Source organism: Plecotus auritus (genome assembly GCF_963455305.1).
Source record: "Plecotus auritus genome assembly, chromosome: 11".
NCBI lineage: Eukaryota > Metazoa > Chordata > Mammalia > Chiroptera > Vespertilionidae > Plecotus > Plecotus auritus.
The window spans coordinates 32485535-32502690 of NC_137777.1; the positions used below are offsets into that span (position 1 = coordinate 32485535).

A 17156-nucleotide genomic window follows, 5' to 3' on the forward strand; every position below is an offset into this window, starting at 1 on the left:
GAAAAAAGAAAATTGGTGTTGGTGGGCTTATTTTTAAATTTTAAATGCATAAATTAAAAATATCTCTTAGTCATGAATCCCATTATTATTCTGTTCTTTGTAGTTGTGGCTTTTGATGGATTGCTGTGTCCCATTCAGACAGGACTCTTTCCCTTTAAGGCAACAAGTTGAACACTATCACAGAGAACAGCTTTTATCCTTAGCTATGTCCACTAACTTGGTTAACTAGAAGTCATTGACTAATTTTCCATTGTCAGCTCGTTCCCATTTGAATGGGTGTTGGGCTTTTGGATTATTCTTCCTTGTGCGTGGTAGGGACACAATTCAACCCTCTCTTCCCTATCCTCGTACATAGTTTTCTTTCTTCAAGTGAGTTACGGCTTTGGTTTTGTTGAGTTCGTGAAGATAGTTTATATTCAGTATTATTGCCGAATTTCCCAGAATGACTTGATTTGAGGTGCAGGGGTCCTGCAGTGAGAGCACTACAGGGCACCCCATCCCTGTTCCTTTGAGTTTCAAGCTACAAGCTGGCTTCCTTTCTAAAGTGGAGCATTTCTCAGGCAAACGTCACCATACGAGGTGGCTGAGAGGACATTGCTGGCGCTTTAGGAACGACCATCTGTGGCCATGGAACCTGTGAACCCTTGCTGTGCCTGATCGCTTCTCCCACCAAGTTTATTTGTGGTTTCTCCTCTACTGGGTCTGTCCTTTAGAGACTGATGGATATCCAGATAGAATACGGTCACACATGGCAAGAATTTTTATTTATGATGTACTTCCTTTTATTTACATTGGTTTTGTACTTTTTTTTTTTTTTTTTTTTGGTATTAAGTGTGAACACTCTCTCTACCCTGGTTGCACACCTGTTCTAGAAACGCTGTAAAGTGTAAACAACATTGTACTTTCCTGTACAAACCGCCTGTCACAGTCAAAGCTTGCTGTTCTCCTCCCAGTAATTACCTTCTCCGTTTAGACTTACTGCAAGCAAAAATTCCACTTTCTTATAATATAATAAATAAAAGACATTAGGTAATTAGTGGTGCTGGTATATTTCTGAAATACTGAACAGACAAACAATAAACTGTGAACTTAATCACATGAGTTCTTATACAGTCTCAAGACAGGAAAATTAGAGCTCTCAGCTACAGTCATTTTAATAATCACACTGGATCTGCATTATTTATTAGTTATTACATGCTCAAGTGATTCAAGGTTGTACAATGCCTAAAATCATTCCAAAGCAAGCATACCTTTTGTCTTTTTAATTCTGACTGGATTACACAATGCATATATTTGTATTTAGTTAAATCGTTAAGTTTAGTTCACACATTTCATGAAAGAAACATCAGCCATTCTCTTGATTTCCAACCAGACTAGCTTTTAAAAATACAATCCCCTGTAAGGGACTAATTTGCTAGCTCTTTTTGACATAAAAGCTATGCAAACCTTCAGCCAGATTCTCAATGTTTTTGGTTTCCTAGCAAATCGCTAGTACCCTCAGAATTCCCTCGGAAGACCCAGGAATTCTGGAAAGACAAGTAGCTTGTAGAGGCACAAAAGACAGTTAGAACCTCAATTTCTATCAGTAGCTTTCAAATTTTATGTCCACTCCCGCCCCCCTTTTTTTTCTGTCTGATTACTCACCTTTCATTTTCAGATATAGTCTTGACAGTATGCTTTCCCTCCCTTCCTCTCACCCCTGGCTCAATTCCTAAATGTTTCCTGGATTTTGTGAAAAGCATGCAGCTTGAGGAATTTTGGTTGATTAGACTTTAATTTTTATAATTTTTTTGGAGGAGGGGAATTTACAGAATTGACTATAACCAGCTGAGAACCAAGAGGCAACCCTTTCAGATCAAGAACCTGTCCGTTTGGTCTTGAAGCTTGTGTGACTTGTAGGGCAATTTCTCTGTTAAATTGTACAAAGAAAGAAAGTTCTTAAATATCGTAGTTTTTCATTTGCATTAACCAACGAAATGTAAAAATAAGGATTAGTTACTTTGATTTGTTGCTAAATGAAAAGTAGGTTTGGCTTTATTCATGTCACCGTAAAAACTAAATAATAAAGTATTCACACCAAGCGTGAATTTTTTTTTTTTTTGCCAGCAAAAGTTAAAACATCAAAGAAACCTCTTTCAAATACTAACAAATTTACTTACAAACACCTATATTTATTATTTCATAAATAGGCGCAACAGGTTCCATAAAAAAGATTAAATACAGACACAGTATGGAGAAACAATAATACAGAGCCATATGTAAAGGTTATAATTTAGCTGTTTCCAATCTGTTTCTGCATCTAATAAAATACCAGGTAAGCATTTGGCAGTTTTATACATAAAAGGACTTAAATGACATTTACTAACCATTACACAAAAAGTGATACAAAAAGCAATTCTTCTGCAGTACAAAATAAATGTGTTTGCGCTTCCCTTAACACTATTTTCTTTTTGTCTGATCAATGAGACAAAGCCAATTTGTTTTTAAATTAAAATCATTTGGGAATACGTTGTTTTTTTTTTTCAAATATTTTGAAAATATAGAACTATTAGTTGTTTTAAAAATGAAGTAAAAATATGAATGTTTGCCAATTTAACCCCTATTGTGAAATCAATAAACTGGAATGAGCCAGTTTCAAATTACAATTTAGCTACAAAAACATTCACATTTTATACTCTAGGAGAGTGTGACATAGATGCTATTTACAAAGTTGCTATGACTGCTACATCAAGCCATTTAAAAAGTCTTTAGTAGTTTCATATAAACACCCATTATGAAAACCAATGGAAAATCCAGGACTTTTATCCGAGACATCTACAGTTGCTAAGGCAGTTACTATAGCGCAGCACTTCACAGCAAAAAAACCAACATAAAATCTGAATGGTCCAAATTTCCTTCAGGGAAGAAGAAAAACAATGTCCAAAAGGATTAAAAAAATAATAAAGAAGCATGACTATGTCTTCCAGAGTGGGTGACCCACAAGCTCAAATGGTCCTAAGTGCTTAGCAACTTGTATTTTCTAATAAAATGGAGAATTGCCTTGACTGTACAAAGCAATCCACGGCGAAGACTTCCCTGAATTCCTCAGTGGACAGAAGAGGCGTTCAGATTTTCAGGTAAGGTACAGTGCTTTGTCCCGCTGCATGCCCCTGTATGAAGAGGAAACAGACAAAGAATGGCTTATTACCCACAAGGCGCGCGCTACAGGTGACCTCGGGGCATGTAAGCCTATTTGCTATAGCTTGAAGGATGTGGAAGTGTGTCCTGGGAAGGTGCACCATGTTAACCTACATCTACATCTACGTCTATGTCTACATCTACATCTACATCTACATCTACATCTACATCTACAGTGAACAGGGATCTTGGGGCAGTTATTCTCGGTACGGCTAGTAGAGTGCTTACACATTTCTGGAGCGGTGTCTTCTGCTTTCAGGAATGCGGGACCATTCCAGATAATCTTTTAGAAAGCAGCAAGAAAAGATAGATCTTTCCATGGACCAGGGAGCAGGGCACGCTGGGCATGCTATGAGAGCTGCCCACCACCAGGTGGCGGTGAACGGCCGCTTACCCACTACTGCAGTAGTCGTTATTCCAGTCCACGGGCTGGGCGGCAGGATTTCTGCACCCAGAACGCACGTACTCCATTGCTTGGGTGACCACTTGCGCAGCTGTGGATGTAGGATTGATTATAGTCTGATAGTCCGGTGGAAGAGTAAATCCCTGAAAGGGAAAGCAGGCCACAAATAAGGATCGAAGTGCCTTTTTAAGAAGAAATGCACCTAAATATTTATCCACTGTTTGCAAACACATCACTGCCTTCTTGCTTGTATTTATCTCTCTGCAAGGGCAAGTTTATCCGAAGGGCGCAGAAAACTTAAAACAAAGGTAGAAAAGAAATGCCTACATCCTCATTCGTATCTTTCCTTCATTTGACCATTTGTTAGAAAACCTTTAATTATACTCTTGAGCAGATAAATTGGAATTAAAAAAAACACACACAATTTAAAATCTAGAGAAGCCAATTCAATCCAAACAAAGGGAAAAGGACCCAAACCTCTCAAAGTTTATATTTTCTGTCAAACTGAAGGATACATTAATAGTTAACTCCCAGAATATGCAACAGAATCTTTTTTTGAAGGATTCAGGCAGCAGGTGGCTGAGTGTTTTATTAGACTACACCTATTCATATATTGTTCTCAAAACCCTTTTTCTTCATTCATTCACAAAGGGACCATCTGCCTCTTCTTTTATTTGTACTTTTTTTCTCAGCTAAAAAATTTCAACCAAAGCTTTTTAACAGTTGTTGGACTAATATAGGGAAGATTCAAAACAACTTGCCATTGGAAAACACAGAGAAGGAAAAGTGTAAGACAGAGCAAATAATTTTAATTGAAAAGTCTATTAACTGGCAAACAATAATCAGACTTCAGGAAGATTCTTTGAATACACTGGTGTGGTGAAGTATTGACTTTTAATCCTTGCAAAGCTATTAAAAATTCAAGGACAGAATCTCTGAAGAATATATTTATATCTGGTAAATAAAAAGCATTATACACTACAATTTATTTTTAGCTTATCTGGTGAATTCAAGAGCAGCATAAGCAAGCTTTGCTGGAAATGACCAAAAAAAGCAACTTAATTAATCTTGTGGTCATCTCTTTCTACAGCCGATTTCATACATGGTTTTTAACCACTGAAAAAAAAAAATCAAGATATTTTAAAATGAACCATTCTCCATTTAGTTGCAGGGAGCTTTTAAAGGCATAATTATTGTTGAGTTCTTAACTTTTTTTTTTTAACTCAGCAGAATGGTCAGAGAATTAATTTCTAACTAAAGATATTTCCTTAGACTTTTATCCATGTATGAATGTTCATTGGCACATTCAATGTCCTCTTCTACTCAAAGACACCTATCATCAAATGTCCTCAATTCTCGATATTGGCTTTAAGATACTAATTTATTTTCTGTTTAAATGATTAAGACTTCAAGCCAATGTTCACAGTAACTCTTACCAAAGCTGTGGATGGAAGACAAAACTTTGAAAAATTGGAAACAAATCATCGAAAAGTAGGGAATTCAGCCAGCCTGGTTATTTGACCTCACACAGACTAAAGGAAATAGAATGTTTCCTAAATTAACAACTGGTTTATGGGAAATACGTTTGTTTATGTAGACACCATTTGCAGCTCAAGCTATAAGCGTTTCCCAAAAGAGCAAGATGAAAAGTAAGAGGTAGTACTGGCTGTGGGCCCCTAATCCTTGCTCGCTCTCCAGAACACTCCCCCATGTGGCTGGCTTCTGTGAAGTGTACCCATTTCATTAGGGTCCTATATTATTGTCTTGATGGAGCCATTGTCCAGTTTTCTTGACTTTTTCTCTTAGTGTCTAGTGTGATGCTGGGCAAACAGCAGCAAAAAGCTCCAAGCATGGCCTCCTGTTAACTTCCATTTCAGCCCCTGTCTTAAGGGCTGGTCAGAGGGACTTGAGATTCAGAGTGCTTGCCTTGCTCACTGGATATTCGCAGGGAGTACCCCCTAGTAGTGGCTCAATAAACAATGTCTTCCAATGACTACAGTTTAACACAGAACATTCGAAGTTACTGGTGGAAAGGCATGGGGAGTATAAATAAGTAAATGCCAGGGCTTTCCTATCTTTTAATGTAAAATTCTCCATATTGGATTTTAGCACAATCAGCAAAATGTAACCTAAAAGTAAATGGATCTCAAAAACAGTGTAGTTGAAAAATATCTCGAATTAGTTAAAAGTATGGGAACATATGAAAAAGAAAAAATAAATAAAAACAAACCAAACCACTTCCACCCAACCCCACACAATCAACAACAGAAACCACCATTGCTTTCCCCCGCTCCCCCATCCAATGAAAATAGTTCCTCAAGATTGGGAAGAGAACATCTGGAGAACATTAATTTTTAAGTTATTAGTTTAAGATTAGATGGGTAGTTTCAGTTTATAAAACCCAAATTAGCCCTGGCTGGGTAGCTCAGTTGGTTAGAGTGTTATCCTGATATGCCAAGGTTGTGAGTTCGATCCCTGGTCAGGGCACGTACAGGAAGCAACCAATGGATGCATACATGGGTGGAACAACAAAATCAATGTCTCTCTCTTTTTCTTTCTCCCATCCTCTCTCTCAAAGTCAATAAAAATAAAACAAAACCAAAATTATGTGCTATCTACAAAGTTCAAAGATTTTAAAATTCAGCTAACTTCAGTGCTTAAAGTTAAGATCCTTAATATGAAAACAAGTGAGGGCCAAGAAGAATGCACGCAAAACCTGAAGTAAATCATTTTACTTGCTTTCAAATTAAAAAAAAGAAAAAAGAAAAAGAAACATTCTCCTGAACACTATATACAGAGATGCTGAGGTCAGACTTAGAGCTAAGAACATTTTTATTATTGATGTAAATATGAAACAACAATGATGATATAAATTTTTGAAAAATGTTGGCTTAGCAGTCTAATTAAACAAGACTGAATAGTTTGCATTTTAATGCTCAAGAGAAAAATCACCAACTGTTTTGTAGCATGCCTGGAATTTTAAATTTCATTTTCTGGTGCCAGATTGAAATAAAAATAGGAAACATGATAAAGATTAATTTGATGTCAGAAGGGACATTTGCTCTTTAATTAGATTTCTGTAGCCCTAGCAGTTTTGTTGCGCCACCATAGCAAGTCCTACAGAGCCTGCAGCACAACCCAACACTGATCCTCATAGCCGCACTTTCCTGGGAACTAATTTCATTTCCTGCCTGTCTGGAGAGGTGTTTTCACCAGGCATCAACGTGTTTGTCTTCACAACTGATTTATTCATCAATCTCAATGTGATTTTTTTTAAAAAACCTTTAAATTACACCCAAATCCTAAAGAAGCTGTTTATTACACAAGGAAATTGAAAATCTGTCTGTGTGATATCATACAAAGATTATTTTCTTAAGGTTATAAAGGAAGTTGACAGATATTAATGATTTTTTTTTCTCTTGACCTCATTTGACAATATAGTAAACAGAAAAAAAAGGAAGAAAACTGGACCAAAACAAGCTGGTCTATGGGTTTAGTGTATAAAATATTTCTCTAGAAAAAAAAAATAAAACCATTATTCCTGGGGGACTATGCAATCATTCTGTAGGATACATTTGTTTTCAAAAGGATAATAAAATAGCTAAAGTAATACTGAAATGTGAGCCATTATTTTAAAAATGCAGTAGCTTTCTTTAACTTTCTCTTTTTCTTTTTCTTTGATGTTTGACTATGTGAACATGGCCCCCATGCCCAGGAAGCAAACATCTTTAGGATAAAAAGGTGCTTTGGTTGATGCATTGGACAGGTGTAATTACATCCACAAACTGGCTCTGTGACCACAGGCTAAGGACCAACTTTGATGACTTGGACACTGGCCCCTATACACTGTTGTGATTGTAATGAATTGAGTGACATCAAGGGGTAATGGACTCTTTGATTCTGATTTGAGGATTAACAACTTGTTGGGGAGGCCTGTCCTTTAACTTGGAGGACCGTACTCTGATGACCTGCCCATGAGTCTGATCTCAATCCCATCATTCTCCCTTTATTCACCGGGCTCCCCACTGGCCATCTTTCCATGTCCTGGACCAGCCACACTTCTACCCAGCGTGGTCCTTCCAGTCTGGAACCTCTTCTCCTTCCTGCTCTCCTGGCATTCCTCCCATACCCTTCCCACCTCCCAGTATCTTCAGGTGTCTGTGTCAGCCCTGGATGGGACCTTCCTTAGTCATTCCAGCCAAAGGCTCTGCCCTCCCTGCATGCACCCTGCAGTTTGTCCTCTTCTATTATTTTTTTCCCATAAGACCTTACTAATTTATCTGTTTATATTATTACCACCCGCTACCCAACCAACTCTGATGTGAGCTGCATTGGGGGCAGAGGCCTCATTACCTGTTCTCACTGATCATTCAATTTCAAGAGCCTAGACAGTGTCTGGCACACATTAGGGTTTCTATTAATCTTTTTGGAATAAATAAAAGTTTTAAAAACTTCCAGGGGAAAAAATAAATTAAAAAAATTTCCAGGGAATTAAGGTTCTGCAAACTACCCTATAATTTATTCTAATGTTTAAACACTTTTAGAATTCATTTTAAAAAATGCTCTCATTTGTCCATTTGACGTTATTTTATTAACCACCTACCAGGATCAAGGCATTGTTAGAAGTGATGTTAGTCACTGCAGTCTTTCAGTCTCCACATTGGGTCCATGGCATTTTGTCTTCTGTTACTAATGTAAATTGAAATCAGCTCTTACCACTTCGGTAAGAACACGTTTTGGGATCCACTAATAGAACTGACTTAAAGATTGATGAATAACCTACCCAATGTGATTTGTTCTATTTTTTCCTATTCAGATCTCTTGAGTTTTCACATGTGGCCTTATGTAATTCAGAAATGTTGAAAACTAGTCAGGGTCATGACCAACTCACCTAAGGTATTAGTGTATATATAAAAAAGGAACCATTTCTCATTGGATAAATTAGAAAAAAGGTGTCCTTTCTGGACAGAGCTCTAGTCCTCAACTTGTTGAGGGGATTGTGACTTCCATATTCTTTCCTCTGAGAGGGAATCGCCCTGTAGTACAGTACCGTGAGCAAAGCATGGGCCCCAAGCTGGCAGCAAGTCCCCTTAGGCAGGATTCAACCCATACAACTGAAGGTTGTGTCTTTTAAACTATTAATCCTTCACAGAAACACTACTGGTTCATTAAAATGCAAGGACACTCAGGAGGGTCCCTTTTATTGTGAGAGATGTCTGATGGAAAGACTGGAAATTTGACCCTATGAGCATCAGTTGCTGACCACAAACACCACTGTGGACAAGGCAAGTGGTGGAAGTCGGCTTTCCCGAGTCTTCTTCCCTAGTGAGTCAACAACTAGTTTGTTGAGCATAGCTAAGTAAGTTGTCAGAGCTTTATCAATCTCCTTGGCTTAGAGACCAAGGAAGACATCAGCTATGCTCTCCATAACCATGTTAATCTTAAAACTAACTAGAATTTAAAGACTCTCCAAATTCTAATAAGACACAGATTTTCTAAGGCAACACTGGTAATAGTTTCTAAGAATGATTAAAAGTGAGAGGCAGCAGGTCTAGCATTTAAGAATCCAGACTCTGATTTCTGAATAGACTGTAGTGTGCATTCCAGCTCTGACCTATGAGCACATTATTCAACTCTGCCAACCTGAGTTTCCTCACCTGTAAAATGAAGATAATGCTAGCAGTGCCCACATTATAAATTTTCTGAAATTAAGGATAAGATAAGGTACTATATTGAGGTTTGCCATTGTCAGCTCTCAGAAATTCTGCCTATAAATACAATAATAAAAATGAATTTGAGAGTACTTATTTTTAATTCCTCTTTCTGCTTCCTCTCCACCCTCTCATAGTCCAGTGAAAAATTCCTGTACTGGGTGCATGCCCAGTAGAAACCAAAAATGACACAGAAAAAAAGAAACACATGCATAATAGAAGCCAAAAGGGGAAATGCCTAATCTGAAAAGAAGACGGAACTGGGTAGGGGGAGGGCCCAACACAAGCCTGCAAAGATCGAAAAAATAAATTGATTAGGAAAAGGGCCTAGCACAAGCCCATGAAAAGAAAAATTGATTGACTAAAAAAAAAAAAAAAAAAAGCCCCAAATAATATAATCAAAATGTAACAAAGGTCTCTCTCTCTGTATAACACACATTAATTGCTCGCACATTCTAACAGCGTTGAGGGCCTCGCAGCCTCTCCGGCTGAAGCGTGAACTTTGAGCAGGGCTCCCAGTGCAGGCCCAGCAGCCACGGGGACCCAGACACAGGCCTGGATCCAACAACACAACACCGGAGCCAGCCGAAAACAGAGACTAAACTACCCAAACGGAAACAGACGAAACTGGACTCAACTTTGACATGGACTGAACCATTAACAGAATTTCTAATTCTAGACGTAATGAAGACAAGACTCAACTTCTTCCACAGCACGATGGATGGAAATAAGACACTGGAACCTGGGAACAGTCTTGTATTTCCATCCCAATAAATCTTACCACTACACCTTATCCTCCCATACAAGGGCCCCAAAAATGCTTTTCTTGGGACTCCATAAAAGGACCCCATTTCCACCAGCAATACAACTATAGACTCAAATTCCAGAGGCCTAGATATCAATTCTTTAAAAAAAAACAACAACTATATTTTTATTGACTTTATTTTAGAGGAAGGGAGTGGTAGAGAGAGATAGAAACATCAATGATGAGAGAGAATCATTGATCGGCTGCCTCCTGCATGCCCTTTACTGGGGATCGAACCCACAACCTGGGTATGTGCCTGACCAAAGAATCAAATGGTGACCTCCTGATTCATAGGTTGATGCTCAACCACTGAGCAACACTGGCTAGGCTAGATATCAATTCTATAGGAAGGCTATGTTTGCATATTTAACTCTGGCTCTGGAAACAGTAGAGTAATTTATAACAGTGAGATACATTTGATATTGTTTGTAGGTTTTACCTTGACCTATATTTTAAAACAAGTTTTTATGATTTTTAAATGCTTTATGCCCAGTTTAGTTTACACCATTTGCTCATTTTCAAATTTTAAAATAAAACCAAACCCCAAAGGAAAACTTAATTTCAAAGAAAAGTTAAGATTGCACACAAATGGTTTCAATAATTGGGGCATGGGCAGGGAGCTTTCCAAAGCTCTTATATTTGCTAATGTATGCAGAAGCCAGGTATACATTTTAAAATAAAACTGGTTAAAACAGTTATTTCTTAGGATGGTTAAGGTTGTACCCATTGATATTTCTGGCCAGAAACAGTGGGCCTGATTTCATTTTACAGCATTTATTGGACTCAGCAGTCATGCCTACCAGGCGTTCCTTATAGCTGAACAATATTATAAAAAACAGTATAGAGGTCTCAATCCTAAAGAGATCTTTAGTAGCAGTTGGCATCTCAAAACAGCAAACGTACTTTACTCAAGCAGAAAACAAGGGCGATTAGAAGGGTGAAGCAGAATGGACATCATGAGAAGGAAACCAGTGATTATGAAAAGCAGCAGCTATCAATTATCGTGATTGTATAATGCCGCCCATACTCTCCACCTGTAAATTATATTTTTCAGAAAGCAGATATTTGTTGAATATCTTCAATTCTCTCTCCATTTAAATAGAAAACACATATCCCCCTCCTTGACTGGAGGAACAGACCCCCCTCCCGCCCCTCCCCAAGCACTTTTGAAGAGGAGTCCAGAGTGCGAACACGTACCTGCTGCATGGTGGGTGAGTGTAAGGCAGACTGGACCTGCATGGGGAGCTGGTTCCCAAGGGGCTGCTGCATGGTGAGTGGCTGGTGCTGCTGCATGTTGAGATGCTGGTGAAGAGGTGGGCTGATCTGGAGGGGAGGAGGGGGGGACACGGCCATGTTTGCTATAGACACAGTCACTGGCATTTGGTTATTCGGCTTGGGGGCTATGCTCCTGGGGAGACTGGGGTGCATGGCAGTTAGGTGAGGATTCATCCCTGGTTGTTGGTGATAGTGGGAACTTAGGTACAGAGCTGAGTGGGCCTGGCTGGGCCCGTGGAACACTGACGGCTTTGAACTGATCAGCTGAGGAGGTTGAGAGGTCTTCACATCAACAGGTTCGCTGTAGCTCTGTGGGCGAAACAAACAAGAGCAGCGTTAAGAGACTGACCCACACGGGGTGATTTCTATTAACAAGATGTTCTGTTAGTTTATACATGAACTTCCATGTGACTCAACACCCATTACTATTCTTTTTTGTTGTTGTTGTTAATCCTTGCCCAAGGATATTTTCCCATTGATTTTTAGAAAGAGTGGAAGGGAGAGAGAGAGACAGAGAGAAACATTGAAGTGAGAGAGAAACATCAATGGCTGCCTCCCACAGTTCCCTGACCAGGACAGGGGATTGAGCCTGCAACTGAGGAGGTATATACCCTTGACCAGAATCGAACCCAGGATCCTTCAGTCCGCAGGCTGATGCTCTACCCACTCAGCCAAACCGACAAAGGCCCCATTACTATTCTTGATCCTCTTACCCACGAACTCTGCCACCATTATTTGCAAGGCTGAGGTTCTTCTATCTCTGATATAAAATCTAAAACCATCTATGATGACTTTTTTTTTTTGTATAAATGCTAAGCCTTAATTTGGTGGCCTTTCTCATCCTCCAAATAAAGAGAAAAAGATCAGGGTGGGATGGATGCCATCATTGTCCTAATAGGAAATGCATGCGTAGCTCACTTTGAAAGTAATTCAGTGTTGGAGTTCTTCTATTGATTATCTGTTTAGTTTTGTCTTTTTTCTTTTTGTATACTCAAAGAGCCTTGGCCTAGATAATTGCACAAAGAAATCAAAGTCGGTTGATGGAAATGGATATGGAAGCAACGAGTTCTAAAATACCTTTCAGAAGTCATATAAAACCACATTAATATATCTTCAAAGTAACCATAGAACTCATCTTCGTTTTTAAAGAAGTTGGTGATGAATTGTCCCCCATAATGAACTGGATAAAAATAATCTCTCTTAGAAATTTTAGACTCCATCATAAATGAATATAATTTTGCCCTAATTTTTTTCATACCTTCACAGGGCCATTTCCTAATAATCTTTTAATTGGCTGAAAAACGAGGCATATCAGTGGAAGCTGAAAAGAATCAAGAATTAGCCCTGAGGCATTTCTTTTTGGGCATGAACCCGCCTCCTACTTTTGCTGAGGGGAAGAGGCTGATATAACAAATGGTGAAAGGTGAAACCAGCTGGAGAAAGAAAATGCTAAAATGTCCTTCTGGGGAAAAAACAAGGTTTTGACGATGCATAGATGCCCTTATCCCACGACCTCCGTGTCCCGCTTATTCAGTTTGCAAATCAGAATGAGTTTCTTGTTCCTCCCAGCAACGCAGGGTCCTTCTGAGTTCCTCCTGCTCTGTGCGGTTCCATCAACTGACAGGTACGCTAGGCAGACTAGTTCATCGCACATGATGACACAAAACTCAACATTGCTAGCAGCACAACTCATTTCCCCTCAATAATGCAGGGAAATTAAATAAAACCACAGTAAGAACAATGCTGCATGTGTGTGCTGACTCGAGGAGGGTAGGCTGGTTAACTGGACTACCACCCCACATACTGTTTCTATAGGAAGGACACAACATCTGTAAAAACATGCCCAACCATGGAAATCTGAGGTCCCCTGAGACTGAATACTCCACGCAGAGTCTATAGTAAGGTGTATCCAAAGTGTTCAAGTCCCTCCAAAGAATCCTCTCATTATTTCTCTCTGTCCATGTTGATCTAGCCTTCAAACTAGGAATGGACATTCAGGTGCCCTGTCTTCTGTAGCAACATTAGACATTTCAAAAATTGTTCACAGAAATTTTCAAGGGTAGGCTTTAGACCAGAGGTCAGCAAACTGCGGCTCGCGCCACATGCGGCTCTTTGGCCCCTTGAGTGTGGCTCTTCCACAAAATACCACGGCCTGGGTGAGTCTATTTTGAAGAAGTGGTATTAGAAGAAGTTTAAGTTTAAAAAATTCGGTTCTCAAAAGAAATTTCAACCGTTGTGCTGTTGATATTTGGCTCTGTTGACTAATGAGTTTGCCAAGCACTGCTTTAGACCAAGGAAGCATTATTAAATACTAGAGGCCTGATGCACGAAATTCGTGCAAGAGTAGGCCATCCTTCCCCCAGCTGCCAGCACAGGCTTCCCTCTGGCACCCAGGACCCGGGCTTTCCTTGCAGCCCTGGCTTCGTCTGAAAGGATGTCCAGAAGGACATCTGGTCTAATTAGCATATTATGCTTTTATTATTATAGATAGAACCTAAAAGGTGCTTTCCATTATAAAATTAAGTCAATTTTTTTTGGCTTCCATTTAAAAAAGTCTTATGTTGATGCACAGAGTCGTGAACAATTCAAGGAAAAGGTCAATCAGGTTAATCCAGCCCATGTAAACACTGACTAGTTCTACATCAGAGTAGCATGTACTGGGGTGATATGCCTCAAACATCATTCTGTACATGCCAAGATGATATGTGTTTATTGTGTGTCTGTGTGTTTAAGTCATCAGGGAAAGTGTTTTCATTGTGTTTGCATTCCTTCTTCTGAGCCTACTGCACAAAGGCTAATTTCATATTTAGTCACATACTGTGGCACTGTCATTCAGAAAATAAACGATTACACAATGAGCAGAAAGCTATCACACTAATGCATGTTAGTGCATCTTTACTTTTTGCTTTATAGATGTTTTAATTCAAACAGAAGAAAAATCACTCACATTTACCATATTCTCAAAACTATGAAATACACGTAATAGTAAAATGTTTTTATCTCGGTAGCCAATAATGCCTCATTATATACTGATCTGGTATATAGAGCTTTAGATACGTAGCCTGAACTTGCATATACATCTGTGTGTATGTAAACCAAACATACAGAAGTATATATGACATGTTGTTCAGACAATAGTATAATCATCCCAAGAATTACAACAATAAATTTATAATTATATACATTTATTTATTTAAATTAAACAACTTAAGGAAATGTACTTATGCTACACTAGAAATGACTAATCCTAGTGAGTATAGACACATAGCAAACAGCAGGGCTGGCTTCATGGGTGGATAGCCAGTCTTGGCAAGCAGTTCTAGGTATAACACCCACTTCACACCCCAACGCACAGTTTCCAAACTGTATTTAAGGGGTTTGTGGAAAAATAAATATCTTAAAACAGCCAGGTTCCATGAGAGAATATGTGTGGAAACAGCACTGGGTTAGAGAAGATTAAGGGGGTGCCTTCCAGCAGGACTTCTCAGAACCTTCACTCTGCGAATCTATGTCTTGAATCTATAAGTAAGAACCACAAAAGTCTTCTCTTAATGGGTCACTTCATGGCAATAGTTTTCAATGAGAAATATTAGTGTAGAAAAATTAATAAATCACACACACATAATTTAAATTGGCAAATAGTGTGGAGAGCAGCTACAGCGTTTGGACAGGTTCAATCCTTGGACTGATGAGAGAGCACGGTCCTCTCCTGGCAAAGCCATGTGCAGGTCCCAGCTTTGAGGGCAAAGCCCTCCCAGCACAATTATAGCCAAAGGCTATGGTTGTAAGCTTGACCTTATGGTCCAAACCTGTGGTCCCAGGTGGCTGAGTGATGTAGGCTGCGGGAGGTGCAGCAAGTGCTGCCAAAACAAAGCTTGATAGAGTTCTCAGGTGCATGTAATCAAGTAGATTGGAAACTCGAAAAAACATTGTAAACATCTTGACCACGCCCTTGCTTTGCCTCGTGGGATCTGACTATAAAATAAAGACTCAGCTTACAGGCTGTGGCACTGTCTCTCCATCCAAGAACAGTGTCCCACCTGGCCCCAGCTATATTCTCTTGTCTGTTTTCTTCAATCCTTCACTGTCCCCCCTCAGGTCCACCACTGACCGTGCTGAATGTGGTTCAAAATAGAACATATATTTCAATTTAAATAGTCATGTTTCTTGCCTCAAACTAACTTTTTATTGCCTCACAATGCATAGTGAAATTTCATGCATCCAGGTACAATATTAAAATAATCATTATTTCATGTTTCCTGGAATACAATTTGCATAGTGAATTTCATATTCTCAGCTAAGGACTGTGACAGTTTCTTGAAGGGTTTAGCAGTTGGCAGCTTCCCAATTAGAGCCTAGGAGAGCGAAGGTGTAGACATGCTAATGGTTTTCCTCAACGGTGAATTCAAAATAACCAATGAGCCAAATTCTCCCAAATTTCACTTTTTAAATAACAGCATGTGGTCCACCACATTGATAGATGATAGATAGATATAGAGGTAGAAGTACAGACTTATAGATAAGTGGAAATAGATTACAACCTAATCTGCAATACTTGATTGCCAACCTTGTGAAGGCTCTTTTCTCCTGGTAAACACAAAACCTTTTGTCTATTCAGCCATTTCTTTGTCATCTATCTTCTCCCGACTAAAGCATGTAAAGATCAGTAATGCTAAACCTAAATAGTAGTAACTTTTAATCACTGGAAGGAATATGGGCAAACTATCTAAATAGATTTCTAAAAGGAATGATTTAGACAACACTTAACCATAATTTGTAACATAGAGGGAGAAAGAATCTTGGGAAGTTATGTGATTTCTCTTCACTTTCCAAGATACTTAATGTGACAAGATAAATAATGTGTCTAGGCAAGTGACTGTGCACGGCAGGCACACTAATAGGGGTTCTCTCCCTGTATTCTCTCTTTAAAATGAAGTCCTCCAATTTTGGACCCCTCTCCATCAAAGAAAGGACCCTTTTTTAACAATAATGACTTGAATCTCTGCATCCCATGCATTTGGCACGATGCCAAGTACACAGAGCACACCAACATGTTTGATGAATGACTGAATGACTCTTCTTGAGCAATACTCCACAATGACTGTTGCCCTTGTTGGGGCTCCTGACAAAGCATGCTGCTCCTCTTCCCAAGGGGGAGAAAAGATCTGAAATCTTTGAAACCTTACAGAATATCAGGATGATATTCCACTTTCTCCTTTGCTCTCAGCATAAACCACACCCTCCCAGAAGAGATGAGAAATGACCACCCTTAGCTCTGGCCCTTGGTTAGGTACCCTGCTCTTTATTCCCCACCGGATCTTGGGTGATGCAGGCAACAGGGAAGTTTACTGTGCTCTACTCATATTTTGAGGATTTGCCTCTTTATGTAAAGGTCCACTTATTCAGACAGGGAAAAAAACCCACTTCTAGCTTCATTTCTGATTAATTCTTAATCAGACTAATACAACAGACCATCTATTAATTATAGTGCTATTTTATTATTTTGGAAGATAGGAAGAATAAGTTCATTTTCCAGAACAAAGTGCCATGAATTCATAATTTGATTAAATGTGAATATGAAGAAATCATAAATTTAATATACTTTTACTCTCATTATCTTCCAATTAAACTATGAGAGCAAGGCTACAATTTTGCAAATTAATTGTATATGAATATCTTTGTACCTATCATTCATAACTTAGAAATATTTTCTCATACAGACTAAAGAATTTAAGGTTGTTTCTGTTTTCAAACACATTAACTACTTTTATTTTAGGGTGTGTGT

General features: G+C 38.8%; 1 protein-coding gene across 3 annotated transcripts in view; it reads right to left on the reverse strand.

Moving 5' to 3' along the window:
• Window positions 1-927: 927 nt before the first annotated feature.
• Window positions 928-17156, reverse strand: part of TOX (thymocyte selection associated high mobility group box) — a 305837-nt gene continuing 289608 nt past the window's right edge. For all 3 annotated transcript variants that reach the window (XM_080646462.1, XM_080646463.1, XM_080646464.1), the window contains exons 7-9: window positions 11294-11680; window positions 3572-3723; window positions 928-3149 (exon numbers count right to left, since the gene is read on the reverse strand). In XM_080646462.1, coding sequence (XP_080502588.1) covers window positions 3113-3149; window positions 3572-3723; window positions 11294-11680 — 576 coding nt within the window. In that variant the 3' untranslated portion in view covers window positions 928-3112. The remainder of the gene's footprint in view (window positions 3150-3571; window positions 3724-11293; window positions 11681-17156) is intronic.